Genomic DNA, 24371 nt, shown 5'->3' on the forward strand with positions numbered 1-24371 from the left:
ATTATTCTGAAGTTCTAGCTATAGTAAAAATAAAAGACATCAAAATCAGGAAGGGCAAAATAAAACTACCCCTATTCACAAATGACATGATCCTCATACACAGAAGTATTTTTTTAAATTCACAAGTTAGCTATAAGAGCAGATAAATAATTTAGACAAAGTCACAGTGACGTGCAGCATACAAAAACTAGTTGTGTTTCCAACATACCAGCAACGAACAAGTTGAACTACCTGAAAAGAAAATTTGCAATTGCATCTATAGCAGCATATAATAGAATTAATTACTGAGGAATAAACTTAACTAGGGAAGTAAAAGATATGTAAGTGTACACTAAAAACCTTAAAAGACTGCTGCAAGAAATTAAAGATCTACACAGACTGAATGAGATCCCATGATCAAACAATGGAAGATGTTGGTAACTCCCTAAAAAGCAACATGTAGAATTCAATGCACTATCAAGAAAAACCCCAAAAGCCAGGTTTTTAAAATTATTTTCCAACTTGCTTGAATTCACTCATTTATTAATATTTCACTAATTTGTCATGGCCCTGCCTAATCAAGTCAGTTTGATAGAAATGCAATTCGATTTTCAAAAGGACGAGTTAAGACCAGTAGAACAGAACTAAAAATGCAAAAATAAATCCTTATCAACAAGAATTGTGTTCATCCAATATGAAAAACAGAAACTGCTCAACCAAAGGTGCCCGGGACATGGAAGCAGCACACCAGCCTGTGAAACCATCAGGTAGGTGTCCACGGCCAATAACAGGCATCAGAAGATCCAAAACAAACAAGGAGCAGAGACCCAAAATTCATCTATAAACAATGGGACATTCCCCTCACAGAAGGGTCACAAGGAAGAGGTGAGTTAGCCAGGGTGCAGTATTAGCACTGATGAAACACACTATTCCTCTAGTTCTTTGAGGCTTCCTTAACCCACACTTATCATGACCCTCGGCCTGCCTATCACTGCGGGCTAGACAGGAGGATGTACACAGGGTACAGATAAGAGCTTACATCACACGGAATCCAGGTCAGATAAACTCCTTCAGGTATAGAAATGGGAGTAGCCATACTAGGAGGGTAGGAGAAAAAGCACAAAAAGGAGAAAAGGGGAAACTGATCACAGTGACATATAACCACCACCACCCAGGGGACAAACAACAGAGACTGTAGGGGAAGGGAAGCAGCGATAGCTGTAAGATATGAAAATAATAATTTATAATTTATCAAGGGGTCATGAAGGTCAGAGGAGGGGAGAAAAAAAGCTGGTTATCCAGGGTTCAAATAGAAAGTAAATGTTTAGAAAACAATGATGGTAACCTATGTACCAATATGCTTAATACAGTTGATATATGAATGGTTGTAAGAGTTGCAAAAGCCCTCAATAAAAATGATCTTTAAATAAAAGAGGAAAAGGTGCTGGGCAAATTATATAAAAACAAAATAATACCTCACACAATATATGAAAGTCACTGAAAAGAAAACAATGGCCTGAGTATAAAAACTGAAGACATAAAACTCCCAGAACAGTGGTAACGTTTAGGGAAGACCAAAATGAATACGGGACTCTGAGACTCGCTCTTCAACACAGCACAGCTAAGCCAATAAAGAAATGAGGAACTCAAGAACTAAGCAGATGTGATCACAGGGCGGCCGAGACATGGATTCAGAAAGCCACAAGGAACCATTAACTTAGCATTTCTCAAGGCAAAAGAACTGCAGAATACACTCAAACCTAGAGTCACAATATTGAAATTTTCCATCAGCAAAATACTAAATGATGCTAGCAACATCAAAAGATAAAATCACTGTACTAATGCTTCATAGTCACCCATGTCAAGAATAAAAGAAAAAGATCAAGCTGCACTGAAGGCATTTGGGAAAAATAAAATCAAAAAAACTAACTGCCATCAAGCCAATTCCTACTCATAGTGACCCTATAGGACAGCGAACAAATGGGCCCTTTGGGTTTCTGGGGTTTTAAATAATTTTGTTATTTTTAAGTTTCTTTTTACTCCTAAGAACAGCTGGTAGGTTCAAACTGCTGATCTTTCCGGTTAGAAACCCAAAGCGTAATTCACTACACCACCAGGACTTCTCTTCCGGAGGAAAACATGCTCCAAGTCAGCCGTTCTCAACCCCTTTGGGGATCCAAAAACCCTTTCACAGAGGTCACCCGATTCAAAATAGTAGCAAAATGACAGTGATGAAGTAGCAACGAAAATAATGTTATGGTTGGAGGTCACCACAACATGAGGAACTGTATGAAAGGGTCGCGGCATTAGGAGGGTTGAGAACCACTGCTCTAAGTGCTCATTCACCCATGCCAAGAAATTTCGTTGACAGTTACCTAGCCAACCAAGTGATACACATCCGTATTTGTGTCAATTCCAAAGAAAAGTGCTCCAGAACAATGCAGAAACCACACAAAAACATCATTAAAATCAAGCTTAACTGGTGGTTTGCTGAAGGGGATTGCAAATGGCTGCTGTGGTGCACTGACTAGGAACTGTGAGGAAGCCTTGGAATGAGGAGCTTCACTGCTCCCAGAGGGTCTCGGCCAAAAGCAGACTACCAGGAAGCAAGATGTTGATATGCATTGCAGTGACTACACAAAGGCATAGGATGTAAAAAATCATAACAAGTTATAAATAATATTACAAAGAAAGTGAATTCCAGAGCACTTAATCATGTTCTTGAGAAACTTATACATAGATGAAGAGACCATCATTCCAACAAATAAGGGCATGCTGCATGTTTTAAAATGAGACTTCATTAACAAACTGCAATATACAGATTATACAACCCTGCTTGCTGAAAGCAAAGAGGATTTGATGCCCTACTGATAAAACTCCATAGGAATTACACCTCCACATACAGAAAAGGCAATCGCTACAACTGGAATAGTACCATCATACGGGAAGCAGAAAAACTGAAGTTGCCACGGATTTAACTTTAGTGTGACCCATAACCAATGCCCACAGAAGCAGCAGTTAAGAGATCAAACAATATACTGAACTAGGAAAATTTGCTGGAAAAGATCTTTTTAATATGGTGAAGATCAAAGATGTCATTTTAAAGACTAAAAGTGCACCGGACTCATGTCAAGATATTTTCAATCATCTCATATACATGTAAAATCTGGACAATATAGAGCAAAAGACTCAAGAATACTTGATGACTTTAAATTATGGTGTTGAAGATTATTAAAATGTACCATGGACTCACAAATCAGCCAGAATACTCCTTAGAAGTGAAGATAGCCAGACTTTGTCTCCCATTCTTTTTGACGCGTGATCAGAAGACCAATTCACTGGGGAAGGACATCACACTTAGGAAAGGGTCAGTAAAGAAGGGAAAGGCCCGCCCTCAATGAGACAGAGTGAGGCAATGTCCATATTGACGGGCTTAAACACAGCACTGACTGTACAGCCAGTGTACACAGGATCTCCATGAGTTGGAACAGACTCGCAGCACCTTACAATAGCAACAAAGCCTCAAGACCTTGTTTTTGATGATGGATGTTTTAATAATTTACAATTGAAAAGTCAAAGTTTGAGATATTACCAAGGACAAAGACCAAGATACAAATCCTCCCACACTGATGGGAACTTCTTTCTGCTTCAAAATATATCTTTAAATGTGCAACTTAAGATTTCTATGAGAAAGCAATATGTACGATATTCCTGGATTACATGTTAGATAAAATTATATGTCAAAATTTTTACCATAAACGTTTTTCCAAATTTGTATTGCTTGTTTTACAAGAGTTAGCTTTATAAATGCCACTTTACTATTACAAAAGACACGATTACCCATTTTCATTGAAGGAAGGAATTTCAAAGGTAATTGCAATTTTACAACAAAAGACAGAATGTGATTCTAGCATTCGTTATTCGTTTTTCTGTCAGCTATTAAAAAGGCAGTGTGACAGCCTGTGTGATCGCAAAGTGCTGACAAGGTAAGGTCCAGGTATCATGAATCAAAGGCTCAAAATAATCATACCAATGCAAATGAGTGGGGTTGGAGTGGAGACACAAAGCTCATCTGTAGACAATTCGACATCCTCTCACAGAGGGGTCACAAGAAGGGGACAAGTCAGCCAGAATCTAGGATAGCACCGACAAAACACAAAATTCCTCTAGATTGGTTCTCAACTTTCCTAATGCTGTGACCCTGTAATACAGTTCCTCCTATGGTGGTGACCCCCAACCATGAAAGTATTCTCATTGCTACTTCATAACTGTAATTTTGCTACTGTTATGAATTGTCATATAAATATCTGATATGCAGGATGCATTTTGTTACAAATTGAACATCATTAAAGCATAGTGATTCATCTCAAAAATATGTAATTATATATATTGTAAAAAATTTCTAATTACAAAGAAATGAAATTTTGTCTTGAAGCATGGTATAGCGTAACAGTCTTCATGCCGGGTACTCATATGTAAGCGTTATCTGCATGTAAGCAGATATAGGAGCAGTGTCTCGGTTCCTAAGACCATAGGAAATATTTTCTGATGGTCTTAGGCTACCCCTATGAAAGGGTTGTTCGACCCTCAAAGGGATCGCAACCCCCAGGTTGAGAACCACTGCTCTAGATCTTTAATGCTTCCTTCCCCCAACATCATGACCCCAATTCTACCTTCCAAATCTGACTAGACAGGAGCATGCACACTGGTACAGATAAGCGCTCTCAACACACGTAAAGGAGAGATAAGCAACTCAGAAAGAGTAATGGGAGTGGAGATACCATGAGGGTTGGGGGAAGGTGAGGGGCAAAACAGAACAAAGGGGGAACCAAACTCAAGGATCGATGTATAACACACACACCCAGGGGTATGAATAACAGAAATGTGGGTGAGGGAGACAGCACAGTACAGATATGAAAATAATAATTTATAATTTATCAGGGGTGCATGAGGGGGGTCTGATACCAAAGGCTCAAGTAGAAAGAAAATGTTTTGAAAACGACAGCAATATATGGACAAATGTGTTTGATACAATTGATGTATGGATTATAAGAGCTATCGAAGGCCCCAATAAAAGAATTTATAAAAAATAAAATTAAAAGGCAGTGTACACACTATGCAGTAAGCATGGCGTCACTAGGATGAGCCAAGCTCAACTCATTAGTATTTAAGGAAACAGGAGTGGAAACACCTTGAGATGCTATTTCATTCCCATTGCTGTTGTTCTTGTGAGTGGCTAAGATAGACCACCACCAGCCCCACTCCACGCCCATCTCATGGCAACCTCACACCCCATGAGTGTTAAAACATACAAAACTTTTATTGGTTCATTTTCAATAGCAGATCACCAGACGTTTCTTCCTAGTCTCGTCTGAAAGTGCTGCTCACACTGTCAGTATTGAATACAAATACAGAATATTTGTAGCAACAAACAAGTCTTCCATTGACAGGTGGTAGAGTACAAACATGAGGTGCACTGTTAGGAACTGAATGCAGACTACATGGAAAGAAAAGAATTCTTCCACAGAATCATCACCAATGTCCTTATGATTGCTATTACTTTTGCCAAGAATGTGGAAAAACTGAAATCCTTGTGGACTGCTGGTTAAAATGTAAAATAGTGCAGGCACTGTGTTAGACTGGTCCTGAGTTTCTGCTTGATGACTTCTCAATGAGTTAATTAATTATTACAACATAAAAGCAGGAAATCAATAGCTACATGGACACCAATCTGTAGTAGCATTTATGTACAACGGTCAAAAGGTAGAAACCCACCCGTCAAAAGACGAATGAATTGAGAAATGTGATACATACATACAATGAAATTGTTTATCAGCCACACAAAAAAATCACAATCAATCTATAGTTTATGAGCTATATATTCCAAAATATAGCTAAACCATATGCTAGGTGAAGTAAGTCAGACAAACATCCTCTGATCCTACTTACATGAAATATCTAGAAGATGCAGGAAGACCAGGTGAGTGGTTGTAAAGAGCTGGCAGGAATAGTTGGAGAGTTATGGCTTAAGGGGGTGGAGTTTCTGTTTGGGGTGATCAAAGACTATTGGTAATAGTAATGATTTACAGCATAGTGGATATAATTAGTGTTGCTGAATTATAACTCTAATAGTTTTTAAATGGCAAAATATCCAATAATTTACGTGTATATATAAATCATTTTACTCGGGGCTCATACAACTCTCATCACAATCCACACATACATCCATTGTCTCAAGCACATTTGTACATTTGTTGCCATCATCATTCTCCAAACATTTGCTTTCTACTTGAGCCCTTGGTATCAGCTCATTTTACCCCCCCTCCCCGTACCCCCTTCCCTCATGAACCCTTGATAATTTATAAATTATTATTTTGTCTTATCTTACACTGTCCAACATCTCCCTTCACCCACTTTTCTACTGTTCATTTCCCCAGGGAAGAGGTTATATGTAGATCCTTATAATCAGTTTCCCCCTTCGTACCCACCCTACACCTCTACCCTCCCGGTATCACCACTCTCAGCGGTGGTCCTGAAGGGATCATCTAGATGTGAGGGCGATGTGGCTGCAACATCTGTCGTCCCATTGATCACCAGGGTTGATTCAGCTGATCTGGCTGGCTAGGGTGCCCCCTTATTCCCTCACTGCTCCGTGTGCACCCCCCTCCCAAAGCCGCGCCTTGAATGAAGAGGACGACCTTCACCGATAGAAGGACTGTCCTTTGGTAAAGGGTATACAGGTAGCTACGCTCCCCGCTAGAACCTCCAAACAAGTCTCAAATTATGTATTTTACAACATTTTAGGATAAATGTATACACGACTCCTTTCTATTTTTCTTATATTTTCTCTCCAGGTAGCTATGAATCACTCCCATACTTTTTAAATACTATCTTTATGCTGATAATGCCTAAATTCCTAACGGTGTTATGAACCATAGTCTAATATTCCCAAATATTAAAGCTCCACGTAAATTTCTCATAGGCATCTCAAAACTATGCCCTGTAAAACAAACAAAAAAATACCCTTTTATTTAGAGTATCAACAGTGTAAAAGAGGAAACGGGGTTGGGGTGCATGGACTTGATACCCATTATGAGTTCCTTTTCTTTATACTCCAAAATCATCGGCCCTATCAATTTTTTAAAACTTACATCTAATTTTTGAAATCACCATAAACACGTCTTTACAGGATCATTACATTACACATTAACCTTTTTAATTGGTCTCAAAGCTTCTATGCTAAATCCAAATCCACTGCCATCGTGTCATTTGACTCAGTGACACTACTTAACAGTGGAATTGCTCTTTTGGGTTTCCATGGTCTGCTTATCACTCCAACCTCCACTAAGTGCAGCCCTAAGGCACACTGCTCCACTCTACACACCTAGGTCTGCTCAAAGCTTCTGTAACTTATGTAATACGGAGCCTCTTATTATGGCCACTGTGTCAAACCATCTGTGGGTTGTCATTTTTATGGCTGGTCCTCCATCTACCAAACATGATGTCCCCTTTCTAGGGACCATCCCTCCTGATAACATGCCCCAACCATTACTTACCATTTATACTCGAGAATAAGCTGAGTTTTTTCAGCACATCTTAAATGCGGTTTTTGTGGTAAAATTAGGTACCTCAGCTGATATTCTGGTCGGCTTACACTTGAGTATATACGGTAATTAGCGATTCATGTCTTTCAGGAGTCATCTTTCAGAAACGCTTCCTATTCCCTCTCTTTCACAGTACTGTTCTTACACAGCATTCATCAATGTCTGATTTCTTTCTTGGCAGTTTTACCAGCAATTAGAAGAAAATTTTGAAGGTATCAATTTGTTGGTAAATAAACATTGAAAAGTTGTACCTTTTACCCAAGAATTCTAATTTTTGGATCAATCTTAATTAAATAATCTTACAGATAAACTCTTTTCCCCATCACATTTTCCACTTAGTTGGAAACTTACAAAACTCAAATTTCTTAAATTAGACCTTCCCTACTTCCCTTTTTAAAATTGTAACCTACCCTTGTAAACTCTCAATTCAGCTTTGTTTCTATTTTCTCTGTAATACTTACCACTTTCTGATATACTATGTGTAATATATTAATTTTCTCTCTTCCATTAGTAGACTGCACAAGAAGAGCAGACTTTCCCCCCAACTACCATGATCCAAATTCTACCTTGCAGGACTGGATAGGGCAGAGGTTGTACACTGGTGCATATAGGGGCTGGAGACACAGGGAATCCAGGGTGGATGATACCTTCAGGACCAGGGGTGTGAGGGGCGATACTGGGAGTAGAGGGTCAGTGGGTTGGAAATGGGGAACTGATTATAAGGATCCACATGTGACCTCCTCCCTGGGACATGGACAGCAGAGTAGGGGGGGAAGGGAGACTCCGGATAGGGCAAGATATGACAAAATAACAATGTATAAATTACCAAGGGCACATGAGGGAGGGGGGAGCAGGGAGGGAGGGGGGAAAAAAAAGAGGACCTGATGCAAAGGGCTTAGTGGAGAGCAAATGCTGTGAAAATGATTGGGGCAGGGAATGTACGGATGTGCTTTATACAATTGATGTATGTATATGTATGGATTGTGATAAGAGTTGTATGCGCCTCTAATAAAATGTAAAAAAAGAGGAGGAAAAAAAGAAAATGATTAGGGCAAAGAATGTACAGATGTGCTTTATACAACTGATGTATGTATATGTATGGATTGTGATAAGAGTTGTATGCGCCTCTAATAAAATGTAAAAAAAGAGGAGGGAAAAAAAATGATTAGGGCAAAGAATGTACAGATGTGCTTTATACAATTGATGTATGTATATGTATGGATTGTGATAAGAGTTGTATGAGCCCCTAATAAAATGTTTACAAAAGAAAAAAAGACTTTGGGGTTGTTTCTGTTTTATTCAATCTCTGATACAGACCCAGTGCCTAAAACATGTGCCTGTATATATGTGTTGACTAAGAAGTCACAGTGGCATCATGGTGTTAGGATGCTAACTGCAAGTTCAGCAGTTCAAAACCACCAGCCCTCCAGAGAAGAAAGACGAGGATTTCTATTCCTGTAAAGTGTTACAGACTCGGAAACTCACAGGGACAGTTCTACCCTGTTTATAGAGTTGCTATAAGTCAGTATCAACTCAATAGCAGTATGTTTTTTTTAATGTATAAACTAGATAAAGAGTGGGTTATGAAATCGTTAATCTTTTTATATTGACATAAATTTCTTTAAATGAATGTATTAAATATAAATCCAAATATGTACACTAAAACTTTATATCCCTAAAACCCTATTTTCTAAACAAATGATTTAATATTACAAGATACTGACATCTTTTATGTTAATTTTTAAATTCAAGGCAACTGTAATAAAAATCCTCATTTGTTTTTTAATCATTTATTTGGGGCTCATACAACTCTTATCACAATCCATACATACATCCATTATGTCAAGTACATCATGATCCTAATTCTACCTAACAAATCCAGTTAGACCAGAGGATGTACACGGGTACAGATAAGACCTGGAAACACAGGGAATCCTGGACAGATAAACGCCTCAGGACCAATAAGAGAGTAGCAATACCAGGAAGGTAAGGGGAAGGTGGGAGAGAAAGAGGGAACCAATCACAATGATCTATATCCCTAAAACCTAATGGAATTTTATCTAAATAAGTGAGTCAGTTAAAGTTTAATGTGCCAACCTAGCTGATAAACACATGTGGGGTTAACTAAAGGGTGGAAGGATAAATGGCTCGGTGAGCCTTGCCTTTCTAGTTCTCTGGTCTCTTGCTTTGTGATGGTCCGACCCGTGTGCAGCTGCCTTAGCCAGTTCCTTGCTTCAGCTGGCAAGGCTCACTTCCTGCAAGACATCTGTGATGAGAAGCCGCATGAACCTACCCTGGTGCAGCCCCGGGTGCTGGAGCAGCAATGTGGAGTCTCTTGTCAGCACTGAGATACTTACATGTTCACTGATTCGGCTTTCCTCCTGCAGTTGGCGCCATTGGGTGTGTTTTGTGAGATGGAGGACTTTTGTGGATTGGTGTTGGACACATATGGGTTAATGTAGGACTTGTGGACTTGGGCAGCACTGGGTTGGGATGTTTCTTGATGTGCACTTAACCTTTATATAAAACTCTCTCTTATACATGAGTTTCTGTGGATTTGTTTATCTAAAGTTCCCAGACTAACATAATAGGATCGTGAGACTTAACAATTCTGTACCATGTTATAAATTGTCTAAATATGCACTAGTAAAGGGAGGGGGACGATTTTTACAAACTTACCTGATAACATAGGTCCTAAAAGGTATAATGTGCTGCATTACAGCAGGAATATGCAGCCATATTCTAATCTATAAAAATCAAAAACAAGACATTAGTATATAACCAATTTGTTAAAGCTTTCTCTAAAAATGAAAGGATTTAAATGTGATTGAATTGGCAAAATTTGTTTTATTCATATTACAACAAAATAACTTTTTTAAGTAGTTTTAATTCAGCTGCCTCTAAATACATTTCATTATTTTTAAGAAGCATAAGTTGATCTGAAATAAAATTACATACGTACCAGGTAAAGAATTTAATCTAAATAGACATTCTTTCTAGAAAAACAAAATTACATTAAATTATGGTTTTTAGTTTCTTCAAATCCATCTAAGTCCAATACATTTTACAGTACGACATACTAATTAAAATGTTATCAACAACCTTTACTGAAATAAAAGTTACTAGAAATACGTTTGCACGGAAAGATACTGAAAGAAATGCAAGAATTAAAAGGAATAAAAAGCAAATATTATTGACATCCTACAATAATGGTACCCTAGGATTGATACACAAACAGATGTGAAGGCTGAAATAAGGGATGGTGAGAGGGTACCCACCTACATATAAATTTGATAGAGGACATTTGTACATGAGTCGTACATATAGCTATAAATGGTGTGTGTGCGTGCGCATTCTATCTAGTCAATTCTCACGTATAAAAGCTCCATAGGATAGGATAGAACTGGCCTCTATGAGTTTCCCAGACTGTACTTTAAGGAGTAGAAAACCCCGTCCTTCCCCAATGGTAAAGCATTACAGGGAGCAAATTTATCAAGATTTAACCAAACATGTCGAGGAAATGTGTGGCTGAGTCTGGGAATGCAGAGCCATGCTGTCAAGAGGCACTGTTAATTGGGGTAGCATAGTACAAAAAGAACATTCTACACCCTCCACTGGGGAATAGTGGCCAGGGTTTTAAAAACTGGTCAGCAGCCATCTAAGGGGGCAACTACTGGTCTCTCCCTGACTGGAAGAAATAAAAGTGATGGAAATTCACCTGGAAACCATTAGTTAAATGGACCACACTAACTTCAGTCCTCAGAACTCTGAGGCCAGAAGAACTAGATGGTACTCTAGCAACCACTGCTGTACCAACTTCCATAAACCAAAGCATCATGGCAGGTCACCGTGGCAATGCTAACTCAGAGAGGCCCTAGGTTTCTGAGACTCTAACTTTTGTACAAAAGCAGAGTGTCTGCCTGTCTTTTTTTTTTAACCCATGAAATGGCAGGTGGGTCAGAACCACCAAGCTTGCGTTAGGAGTCCAGCACCTAACACATGGAACCAACAAGACTTGCCCAAACCCCTAGTCATTTATTTTCCCTGGACAAAATCTTAGTCACCATAAAATAAATATGCTGTATAAGAAGAAAGAGATATGGGTAGAGCTACCAATCTGATTTTTAAGAAAGGATTTTTTAAGATCACTAATTTTATTACAATTATAACTTTACTATATGAAAAAATTTTTAATGTTTCTATGCAAGACACTCATTCAAAAGCTGCTTTTTTTCTGGTCATAAAAGTCATGTTATTGAGGGAGAGGGTGTGAAGGAAGGGGAAAAATGAAGAGCTGATATTAAGGGCTCAAGTAGAAAGCAAATGTTTTGAGAATGATGACAGTAAATGTACAAATGTCCTTGATACAAAGGATGTATGGATTGTGATAAGATTTGTGACAAGCTCCCAATACAATGATTTTTTAAAAAGTCATGTTATTAAAATAATAGGCTTTGTTCCAAAGATTAAAACTTTCTAAGCAAGAGGGACAAACAAAAGAAACCATGGGAGGAGGAAGACAGTGGTGTAAAATAAGAAAATAATGATTTGTAATTTATCAAGGGGTCATGGGGGGGGGGTTGAAAAAAAGAGTAGCTGATACCAAGGGCTCAAGTAGAAAATAAATATTTAGAAAATGATGGAAATGTACATAAATATGCTTGATACACTTGATGTATGGATTGTTATAAAATGATCTTTTAAAAAATACAAAAAACTGAGAGGTCTGGGGGGCCAGGGCAAATCCCAACTATGTGGACACCTGCCCCTACCCCAGAATAATTTATTTTAGAGGACAGCACTGAATCTGCAGCTCCAGGAGAGGGACATGTCTGATAGGAGCACATGGGAGCAAATGAAGGGGGAGGAAGAAAGAGTGGAGCACATCCTGACCCACCAAGCCTTGAGGACAATATTCCTGCTCAATCCACAGAGAAGAACGACATCCTCACTGACCCAAAGCCCTACAGGGGACAACACTAGAGACACAGTGTGGGAATTCTGCCCGTTCTTATCCGACCACATGGAGGCAAAACACTAAGGGCATGGAACAGAACAGCAATGGGAACAAAGCAACGAAGTTCCCAGGGAATACCAAAAATAGACTTTGGGACGAGGGCTTGGCACCCCATCAGACACGACCGGAAAACATTCCTAGAGGCCACCAAACAGTCACTGGACTAACTTAACTACAGCTTCTCTTTCTTGTTGTGTTTTGTTTTATCATTCGTTTGTTGGTGTTGTTTTATTTTGTTGGTTTTGCTCTGTCTTGTTTTTGTGCATGTTATTATCTCTGTAGGTCTGTCTAAGGAAGATAGGCTGGATGAACAATCTAGAGGTGAAAACAATAGGACCGACAATCCCACGGGGACATGGGAGAGGGGGTGGTGGGGGGAAAGGAAGTGGTGGTAAAAAGCCCAGGGACAAGGGAACAATAAGTTACCCAAATCACGCCTGGTAGGGTGTGACCAAGGGTAATGTAACCGAGAGGAATTACTGAAACCAAAATGAAGGCTGAACATGATAGCTGGACAAGAGGAAAGTCAAAGGAAATGGAGGAAAGAGCTAGGAGACAAAGAGCATTTATAGAGGTCTAAATAAAGGTATGTACATATGTAAATATATTTATATATGAGGATGGGGAAATAGATCTGTGCATATGTATATAGGTGTAGTATTAAGGTAGAAGAAGGACATTGGGCCTCCACTCAAGTCCTCCCTCAATGCAAGAATACTTTGTTCTATTAAACTGGCATTTCATGATGCTCACCTTCCCGACATAATTGCTGAGGACAAAGTGGGTGTATAAGCAAATGTGAAGAACGCTCATGGTGTCCAACTATCAAAAGATACAGCGTCTGGGGTCTTAAAGGCTTGATGATAAACAAGCAGCCATCTAGCTCAGAAGCAACAAAGCCCACATTTCAAGCACAGCAGCCTGAGTGATCATGAGGTGCCGAAGTTATCAGGCATCAAAGAACAAAAAATCATTATCATTGTGAGTTCGCCTCCTCAACACAATCACTGAAGACATATGAATGCATAAGCAAATGTGGTGACAAGAGTTGATGGTGCCCAACTATCAAAAGATATAGCGTCTGGAGTCTTAAAGACTTGCAGGTAAACAAGCGGTCATCTAGCTCAGAACCAACAAAGCGCACACGGAAGAAGCACACCAGCTTATACAATCACAAGATGTCAAAAGGATCAGGTATTAGGCATCATCAGAATAAAAAAAATCTTATCATTGTGAATGAGGGGGGTGGAGTGCAGAGTGGAGACCCAACAAAGCCCATCTATAGGCAATTGGACATCCCCTTATGGAAGGGTCGTGGGGAGGAGACAAACCAGTCAGGGTGCAGTGCAGGAACGATGAAACATACAAGTTTCCTCTGGTTCCTAAATGTCGTCCCCCCCCCCACTATGATGATCCCAATTCTACCTTACAAATCTGGCTAGACCAGAGGATGTACACGGGTACAGATAGGAACTGGAAACACAGGAAATCCAGGGAAGATGATACCTTCAGGACCAGTGGTAAGTGGCAATACTGGGAGTGGGGAGGGAGGGTGGGGTGGAAAGGGGGAACTGCTTACAAGGATCTACATAGAACCTCCTCCATGGGAGATAGACAACAATAAAGGGGGTGAAGGAACATGTAGGACAGTGTAAGATATGTCAAAATAGTAATTTATAAATTATCAAGGGTTCAGGGTGGAGGGATAAGTAGGGAGTGAGGGGATAAAAATGAGGAGCTGATGTCAGAGGCTTAAGTAGAGAGCATATATTTTGAGAATGATGAGGGCAATAAATGTACAAATAAATGTGGATTATACAAATGATGTATCTATGGATTGTGATAAGAGTTACATGAGCCCCTAATGAAATGATCGTGCTGGTAGTGCTCCCGTGAACATGGTGAACGTTCCTGAAACCCGCTGGACTTTCTGTAAGAAGTGTGGCAAGCACCAACTCCCACAAAGTGACACACAGTGCAGTAAGAGCCAAGATTCTGTGTGTGCCCAGGGAAGGCGACGATATGACAGGAAGCAGAGTAGCTGTGGTGGGCAGACGAAGCCAATTTTCCAGAAGGAGGCGAAAACAACAAAGAAGATGGTGCTGAGGCTTGAATGGGTTGAGCCCAACTGCAGATCTAAGAGAACGTTGGCTATTAAGCGATGCAAGCATTTTGAACTGGGAGGAGATAAGAAGAGAAAGGGCCAGGTGATCCAGTTCTAAGCTTCATCATGATTTATTGACAAAACAATAAAAGTTTTAATGTTAAAAAAAATAAAATAAAATAAAAAATACAAAAACTTCCTAAGCAATACTTACATTAGAGACAACTGTAATAAATGCATGTGCTATAAGAAACGGCAAAGTTTCAGGAGTTCCATATTCAAAACAGTCCTTCATGAGAGAAAGGCCATTTTTCCCACAAAATAGACAGACATAACGAAGCAAATGCAATGGTACTTCTACATCCTGTGAAAATAAAGAGAGTAAGTCATTATTTTAAAACCTGTCAGAATAATTTTCATTATAAATATTAGAAAGATATTGACCAGGAAAAATAAACTTCCAAGTGTTAAGAGGGGGCTTCAAAAAGTTCATCAAAAAATTCCATTTTCATTTTTATTTTATTTTTTAAAGGAATGGCTTTATTGAAGCTGAGAAACTAAAAAATTCCATTATCTTTTAATTCCATTTTCCATGAATGTTTTGAAGCCCTCTCATATATAAACAACAAAAGCACAAAACATTTCATAAACCTTAAGATATATAAAGATGAACACTTACATTCATATCACAGAATGCCCCTAAAATGTTGCTTTCCTGGGTTGATATATCCTAATTAAAAAAAGGAAATAATACTATTAGGTCTCAGCTATTAAACGACGATCTAAAAAATGCAAATGGTCTTCTGGAAGTCTAATTTGATTAAAAACTCAAATGATAATTTTGTAATTGCTTCTCATGAAGAACAGTGGTATCCCCAATTAAAAACTGACTAAAACGTAGTCAATTCTGACTCACAACAAACCTACAGAAAGGAGTCGAGCTGTCCCTGTGGCTCTGAGGCCATACATCTTCACAGAAGCAGAAAGCCTCATCTACCCCCGTGTCTGGTGGGTTCAAACTGCTGACGTTGTGGCTAGCAGCCCAACACAGAATCACTATGGCACCAGAGTTCACATACTTTCAAGCAAATAATTCTTACGGTATGTAAGGTATATCTTGAAAAAGTGAAGAATCAAAGGGCCGATCCATATGTACCAACAGTTTTTAATGTGCAAAATTAATGCACATCATCTGATTTTACTATTTTTCTTTAGCTGTCTGGAAATACCTGAATTTTGTAAAACCGTTTTCTTGAATGGAGAAAAGGGGAAGTTCGGTGCTTTTATTTATTTACGTGTTTGTTTTAGTTCGGTGCTTTTTAAAGGCTCTATTTTATACTCTTTATTTAACTTGTCAAAATGAAAACGTTTGATTTTATAATCAGAAAACTTAGATACTTTCACCTGAAAGTCACCAGACAAAAGAATCTGTTCATCCAGTGCTGCTTGCTACCTGTTTTATAGATTAAGTTTCACTGTTGAAAGAAAATTTCAAAACTACTAATTCAGAGCAATCACACTCTAAGAACAGTTCAATTAACGTAAAAATCTGGGTTTTTTTAAAAGCCAACACACTTGTCAAAGTGTACTACAGCTATTAAATCTGTTCTCAAGCTTCTACCATGGTCACAGTTAAAATTTCAAGTTATTCAAGAAATCTTTCCAATGTCTTCAAAAAAGCAAGTCCCTAACCCCACCACCACCAAAAAAACCTGTCATCAAGCCCATCCCAAATCAGTGATCCTACAAGGAGAGAACTGCCCTGCAGGCATAATCCATTTTTTTCCCCACAGATCAGCTGATAGGCTTGAACCAACAACAGTTTGATTAACCAGTCATGTGCTTTACCAATGCATTACCAGGCCTTCAAAAATTCAGATTTAAGGGACCCCTTGATATCATTAAACACTGATTCATGGACCAAAAATATTCATGCTGGACTATTGAAAAACAAAAGGAATTTGTCTATTATTTAAAAAGGAAAAAGCCATGTGATGAATAAATATTCCTTAAAATTAAACAACTGTTCATAGTCAAATTATAAATATAGGCAGATAGTGAATACAATTTCTGCTTTAAAAACAGTGATTTTGGAGGTATGTTTTAAATCGCTAAATGTACACTGTTAAGGTTCTTTTAAAGAACAAAACTTACGAATGTAAATTATATCAATAAAGAGGGAAAACAGGTCACTGGGAATGTGATGAAAGGAAATTGGCCTAGATTTAGAAACTGGTAAAATAACCTTTTCATATGCACATTTAAATAAACATGAGCACAGCATTTTCTATCTACGGTTTTTCATACTGCAGTTGTTAATGGGAGTTCTAAATTATATTCCAACTCAGAATTACTCCAACGCAGTAGAACTGCTTCACAGTGTTGATTTCTCACTGCCATCGAGTCGACGTCGAGTCAAAAGAACACTGGTGGCCTGGTGGTTGGGTAGTCAGTTGCCAATCAGAAAGTCAGTGGTTTGTATCCACCAATTGCTCCGAGTAAGAAGTGACAATCTGCTTCCTAAAACTTTACAACCTTGGGAACCATGTGGGGCAGTTCTGATAGTTTGCTTGAAAGGGGAATTTCTAAATTCTATTATCTGCAGTTTTAAAAATGAAATTCAAAATGATGTTGCATTTTTCTGCAAGTATTATTTCTTAAATATACCAGTATACAGCTAATCATTAAAATGTTTAAATTAGTAACAAACAGTTCAGTTTTTCCAAGTTCAATTCAACAAATGGTTTCTTAATAGGATTACACTGAGTAAATGTTCAAAACAGATTTCTATAGAAAGGTGAAGAAAACTGAAATGATTTTGACAAGAGTAGAGATTTTTAATAGAAATTTTCATTAAATATTCACAAGTCCTTCAAATTTATTCATATGTGAAAAATAGAGGCCAAATTAACTATGATATTACTTGAAATTCAAGTATCACATACCTCTATAGTAGGATGAGTGTTATGCTTGTAAGCAGTATATAAGGGAAACTGAATTTGAAAAATTTTTGCCACACATAGTAAGAGTTTCTCCTTCTCATCTGTATTCCATAAACTAAAAGGATCAGAACTCTTTGAAAATTCCTCCTCAGTCAGATTACAGATTCTTGTAGAGTTTGGTTTTGTTTCTGTTGATTTTTGTCGTTCAGCACTTCCCTCAGTACACTCTCTCTCTATACTCAGTGGTTCTTCTGCTGGATTACTCTCATCTTGCCACGTGGAATCTATGTTAATAGTAGTACAAAGTTTACAAAGCTGGTCCCGGAGCACTTGAACTTGAGCAATCACTAAGTTAATAAGAGCACAAACTACTTGATTAAAAATCTCCAAATGCTTATATTCCTTGAAGCAGCATAGACATTGCCTATAAGAGAAAAAAATTAAATAAATGAATGCTTCCTCAGTAGGCAATTATATTTTTCTAATAAATAATTTTTAAAATCAATTGAGCAAATACTAAAAATACTTTCTTCATTTTTATTTCTTCCTTCCTGCTGGGGCACCACCATAAAGACTTACAAACACAGCTTCATGTCAAAAACTATTATCTTAGTATAAAGTCATTATACTACGTCTACAGCTATATCCACAGTTCCACAATGTCCAAAGGGGCTTCAAAAAGTTTGTGAAAGAATTCCATTGTTTTTATATTTTTATTTTTCCACAAATTTTTGAAGCTGCGTCATACTTATTTATCTATGCTACAAAAAGAGAGATTTTAGAAAAAAAGAATTGTGGCATATTTCTCTGCTCCTTCAAGGCCTGAGTATCCAATAGTTGCCTAGTAAATACTACGGAAATTGTTATAATAAAACACCTTATTAGTAAAGAGGGCTGGTTAAAATGAGAGGCTTCGCTGTCAATAAAACAGGTACATTTTAAAATAAACAATCTGCTTGAAGGCTACTTGGGAGGGACATTAGAACCTATTTGGTAAATCAAAAGGTTTTAGAAACACCAGATATATTCGCACCAGCAGAAAATAAAGGCGTTAAGAGTAATTATTTACATATAAATCTAATCTTACACATCTTCACTGAGTAATATAATTAATTTGTGGCATGCTCTGGATAATCAATGATGTAAATGGCACATGCACATGTTAATGGATTCTAATAAAATTTGTATCCAAATATGGATAACAAAGTTAAATAACTTATAATTTTCACCTAGAATTACTATTAATACAAATCAAAAGACCTATATTGTAGTTCAAATATACCACCCACTCTGATAAAACCATGAAGAAATCATTTCACCTTGTCTGCTGTGGTGAATTTGAAAGTGGCTATGAATCCTATGATAGTCCTCCCTTCAGAACTGAAGCCCAATCTCCCTCTCCTTGAAAGTGGAACAAACTTAATGACTCACTTTGAATGAATAGAATGTAGCACAAAGGACAACGTGTGACATCTAAGACTAGGTCATAAAAGGCCTTGCCACTTCTGACTGGCCCTCTTGGAGATCACTCACTCTGAGAAAGCAAGCTATCATGGAAGAATACATAAGCAGCCTATGGTGAGGTCCAAGAGAGAATAAACTGAGGCCTCCCACTAACAACTCCCAGGATTTTGCCAAGCATGTAAATGAGCTTTGAGACAGAACTTCTTCCGGATCTTCAAGACCCACATTGTGACTAGAGTCCTATAGGAAACCCAATCCCAAGTCAGAATGAAAAATTAGATCACCCCCAAATACCTGTCTCATAGAAACTTTCAGGGCAATAAATACTAATTATAGTATCGTGACAGTAATTTGAAAAAGGTCAGAAATTGACCTGTTTTTCCTGGGGCAAAAGGAAAGGGTTTTGCCATCTGAGGTGCCCAGCAGCTTTAAAATTCTAACAATGGCATGATTTCTAAAAAGAAGAAAAGTAAGCATACTGCTCCTTAAGGTTTTGTTTTGCTTTTGGTGAAACACCTTTTTCCATTAGCTTTTGGAGAAACCAGGTTCAAAGTGCAAAAATCATAAATTTGAGTATCATCAATTAAAAAATGAGAGTCCTTGATTTGAAAATTTAATAAATCGTATGAGAATCATTTTTTAAAAAAGGAGTCCAAGTTCTCAGAAAAACCTTAGACCAAAAATTTTGTCAAATTTACTTTAAAAGTACATTGTTTAGAAATGAGAATTAAGTATCTTGATAAATTAATAGGAAGCCAATCCTCAAAGACAAAATGATGTGTGAACAATGAGAAAGCTGCGTCAAAGTCCTTGTAGCCCCAAGATGTTCCAGGAGACAGAATTGAATGGATGGATGCACAGACGAGCTAATCTATCTATGTGTCTCAAATAATTACATACGAGGGCTTCAAAAAGTTGGTAGAAGAGTACAATTAAAAGAATGCAATTTTTTCAGAAACGTTTTGAAGCCCTTAGTAGGTACACTTCACAAATTAAATTATGCTTTTAATTATACAAGAGGATTTTAAAAAGTTGGTGGAAAACGAATTAACAGACTTAAATTTTTTTTAATACAAACTTTATTTCTAAACTTAAGCTCCATCAAGGTCAAGTTTTTTATCTCTTTTATAAGAGATTGCATCAGTCATTTAGTCCATTCCAAAGGAATTAAGGGTCCTGAGAATTTAACCTTATCAGTGGAGTCTTTTTTTTAACCTTATTAACTGAAGAAAATTAGGTACCCTTTAAAGATTTTTTATTTTTTGAGAGTAGAAAATAAAAAAGGCTGCTGGGAGAAGCCAAAGCAGTACTGGAAGGTAGCTGCCTAGCAAATTCCCGTTGAATTGCTCCCCCAAATTGTCCTTGTTAGATAAAGGGAATGAGCATGAACACTGTGGTGTGGTGCAGGACCCTGGTGGCAATTTCCCAGGTATTTTTACGCTACAGTTCTGACTAACATTCTCAAGCCATGCTCATTGTTAAGCAGATGTCAGTATTCTTTGGCACTCCTGAAAGTAAACAAGCAAAATGCCTTGAGCATTCCAAAAGAGTACTGGTGTGACTTTTGCTCTACGGGTGCTCTGCTTTGACTGTCCACTTTCAGCTAAGTGCTCTGTCTTTAGACAATGTCAATAAAAGGATGTGGCATCTCCAGTTAAAATGCATCCTCTGAGGACATGATGCCAGGGGCTTAAGTGGAGAGCAAATGTTTTGAGAATGATGAGGGCAATTAATGTGCAAATGTGCTTTACACAATTGATGTATATATGGATTATGAGTTGTATGAGCCCCTAATAAAACTATTTTAAAAATTCCTCATAGACATGCTTCAAGATCTTGATCTCACTTTTTTAAAATTCCCGTTGAAAGCTTTAGTTTGCCTGCAGCCGCTCAGAACACAACAATTTTACTACTCGTCAAGCAGATAGCATGCTGAATTTTTTGGCAGAATTGGACAAATTGAACCAACTGGTAAATCTGTGGTGTTGGCTATGTTTCTGCTGTTAACTGTTAGTAGCCTGCTACTGTTTACAACTTCCCTTCTTTAAACTTCCATTTATAAATGGCTGGTTTCTTTCATAAATTTCACAAAGCGCCAATGATTTGCCTATTCTTCCATCCACACTTCACTATCAGTTTGATAATTACGCTTGCGTTAATTTTAACAATTAAATTTTCTGATAGCTCTTTACAAATTAATGTCTTATCCTTCTTAGTGCCCCAAACTAGATTCTGTTCAGACATATTACAAGTTAGTACAAGTTTATTTGGGGGCAAAAAAATTCTTTTAATCTGTACAATTCTTTTTAAAAACATATTTTTCATTGACTTTTGAAAGCTCTTGTATTACGCCACCTTTGATAAGTCTGAACAGCTTCTGGTTACTCACAGAGGTTCCGTTCTTTAAAGGCAGCCCTAATAGCGCAATGACTAAGAGCTCGGTTGCGAACTGAAAGCTTGGTTAAAACCCACATGCTTTTTCAAAGAAAATGAAGACCTAGCAATTATTCCCATAAAGATTAATGCCTAGAAAACCTTATGACTCGATTCTGCTGTCACATGGTATCCCTGAGTTGAAAACTCCACAGTGCCAGACAACAATGTGTAAAGTAGCCACAAATTCTGAATGAACAAAGGCTGAAGCAATTCTCACAGGAAAATTACCGGTAGGTTTTTGTAACCTCTGGTCACATTTTCCTTATGTTGTATAATAAAGCAAATTAGTATTTCAAATTTTTAAGAAAAGATTGGGCATTTAAGGTTTTATTTTAGACATTAAGTAAACTCTTCCTTTTGATGGAGCTACAGTTAATGTGATAGGGTAGTTCAAAAAACTGAGGAGTAAGTTAATGCAATGCTGAAAATCTGTTCCTCCACACAGCCCATTTCGGTTGAATACTCATCAGGTATTTTTATAATTCACAATGTCCTAAATGGAAGAGCCTACCTCACCTACAAATTTAACATGTTCACAACATACCACCTTTTAAATTCTGAGTCAGCTATCATTAGCTGAAAAAAATTTAACATGTCCCTGACTCTGACTAACAATCATAAATTTCTTCAGCTTTCAACCTCACAATGATGACGCCCGCTTTGCTTTTTTAAATCAGCCAGCACATCATGAGTCCACAAATGTAGCTACTTCTCTGTTTCCACAGATTCATCACACTACGGTGTTACTCCCCCGCCCCCAGCAGTCGGACACAGAGACTAGCAAATGTCCTCTCGGCCCATGACACTGTAAACGTTGTGCTAGAATGAAACTGAGCAAGCACAAGTATTTTCTCTGTTAAGGGACATCACAAACTTCTTCATCTTAGAAAAATACTACACGGACCTTAGGAGTACTATATTTAGGGGTCATTTCAAACATCAAAATCACCTACAAGCGTGTGTATGTGTGTCACAAAATAGACCATAAAAAAAGGACATTTACTTGTTTATACTATGAAAACTGAAACAGGTAGCTAGCTACCAAGAGTCACCTTGTTGACTCAGTTAAAAACACCTGAATCTGGCAGTTCAAATTGTTCAGCATTCTACAAATGTCCATGAACAATAACAAAATTCCACAAGTATTGATCTGGGTTTCAAATTAATTTTACTAAGCAAATTCATAAATATGGAATCTAAAGATAATGAGAACTGATTGTATTTGAATCCTCAACATGGTGTTTCTCTCCATATAAAAAGCTCACAATTCAGGGAGAAAACTGTTTTATTGTTTTTAATAAAAACTTCACTTCTATGTAAAACTAATTTTATCCATAAGCTTATTTTTGCTCTGTTCCAGAACTACAAATATATTGGGGGGGTGGGATTGATCCTCAAGAACCAGATATTAAAAAAAAAAAGAACCAGATATAATGAATGATGACAATGTCAACAAATTTTAGATAACATAAAAAAGTAAAATAAACTTGGAAGTCACTACAGTGTGCCAACAAAGTTTCACACACCCCCCCCCATGGAAGAATGAAAAGGTACAGAACTCAAGAAGCATTTAATGCTTTTAAGGCAAAGATGAAGCAAGTGATAGAAAACAGGAGCACTAAATAAACGGTATGAAATCCTTAGCAAGGGTTTCATTTTCCCTGGAACCATAATAAATACCCATGAATGCAGCAGACAAAAATCAAATGACATATTGCATTGGGCAAATGTGCTACACAAGCCCTCATTAAAGTATTGAACAAGGATGTCACTTGGAGGACAAAAGTGTGCCTGACCCAAGACAAGGTATTTTCAACTGCTTCCTATGCATGTGAAAGTTGCACAATGAAGATCAAAGAATTGACACATCTGAATTATAGTGTTGGTGAAGAATATTCAAAGTACTGTGGACTTCCAAGAGAACAAACTAATCAATTCTAAAAGACAACCATAATGTTCCTTAGAAGCAAAGGCAGTGAGATTTCATCTCACATATTTGAACATGTTATCAAAAGAGAACAGTTCCTGGAAAGGGGTATCATCCTTGGTACAGTGGAAGGGCAGCAAAAAAGACAACCATCAAGGAGATGGACTGCCATGATGGCCCAATGACTTGAGAACAGCGCAGGGCTAGGGAGTATTTTGGGGTCGCTATGAGTTAGAAATAACAGCACCTAACAACAACAATGAAAGGTACAGTTAAATCCTCCAGGCTCCACCATCTGTGAGGTGCAGAATGTAATTGTCTTTTTTCTGTGTTCTATGGCCTGACTACTTGAGGTTAATGCATGCAGGGTGGGGATGGGGAGCCAGATCAGGTCGTGAGAAGTACCAGGGGCTGACAGTAACAGGCTGATGCATGCTCAGTATGCAGGTGTAATCTATCACAGCCCCTAGTAAGACTAATAAAAGCCTGAGCATATGGAAACAATTAGTCCAATGTACTAATGAACCACAAAAGTTATCAGTCTTCCAAGAGGAAAGTAGAAGGAAATAGAGGGAAAAACTAGGAGGCAAAGGGCATTTATAGAGGTCTAAATACAGGCATGTACATATGTAAATATATTTAAATATAATGATGGGGAAATAGATCTACGTGCATATATTTGTAGGTATAGTATTAAGGTAGCAATGGACATTGGGCTTCCACTCAAGTACTTCCTCGATACAACACTTTATTCTATTAAACTGGCGTGCCATGATGTTCACCTTCCAGACACTATTGCTGAAGACAAAGCAGGTACATAAGAAAATGTGGTGAAGAAAGCTGATGCTGCCCGGCTATCAAAAGATACATCTGGGGTCTTAAAAGTCTGAAGATAAAC

General features: G+C 37.8%; 2 protein-coding genes across 3 annotated transcripts in view; one reads left to right on the forward strand and one right to left on the reverse strand.

Moving 5' to 3' along the window:
* The window catches only part of USP34 (ubiquitin specific peptidase 34), a 218811-nt gene that overhangs the window by 156352 nt on the left and 38088 nt on the right, over positions 1 to 24371 (reverse strand). For both annotated transcript variants that reach the window (XM_075535336.1, XM_075535335.1), the window contains exons 3-6: positions 17650 to 18070; positions 15384 to 15434; positions 14919 to 15068; positions 10263 to 10330 (exon numbers count right to left, since the gene is read on the reverse strand). In XM_075535336.1, coding sequence (XP_075391451.1) covers positions 10263 to 10330; positions 14919 to 15068; positions 15384 to 15434; positions 17650 to 18070 — 690 coding nt within the window. The remainder of the gene's footprint in view (positions 1 to 10262; positions 10331 to 14918; positions 15069 to 15383; positions 15435 to 17649; positions 18071 to 24371) is intronic.
* LOC142430716 (ribosomal protein eL42-like) lies at positions 14499 to 14827 on the forward strand. The gene has a single exon (XM_075535729.1). It carries the CDS (start codon positions 14499 to 14501, stop codon positions 14820 to 14822), a length of 324 nt encoding a protein of 107 aa, XP_075391844.1. The 3' UTR covers positions 14823 to 14827.

The sequence above is a fragment of the Tenrec ecaudatus genome, chromosome 17 (genome assembly GCF_050624435.1).
Source record: "Tenrec ecaudatus isolate mTenEca1 chromosome 17, mTenEca1.hap1, whole genome shotgun sequence".
NCBI lineage: Eukaryota > Metazoa > Chordata > Mammalia > Afrosoricida > Tenrecidae > Tenrec > Tenrec ecaudatus.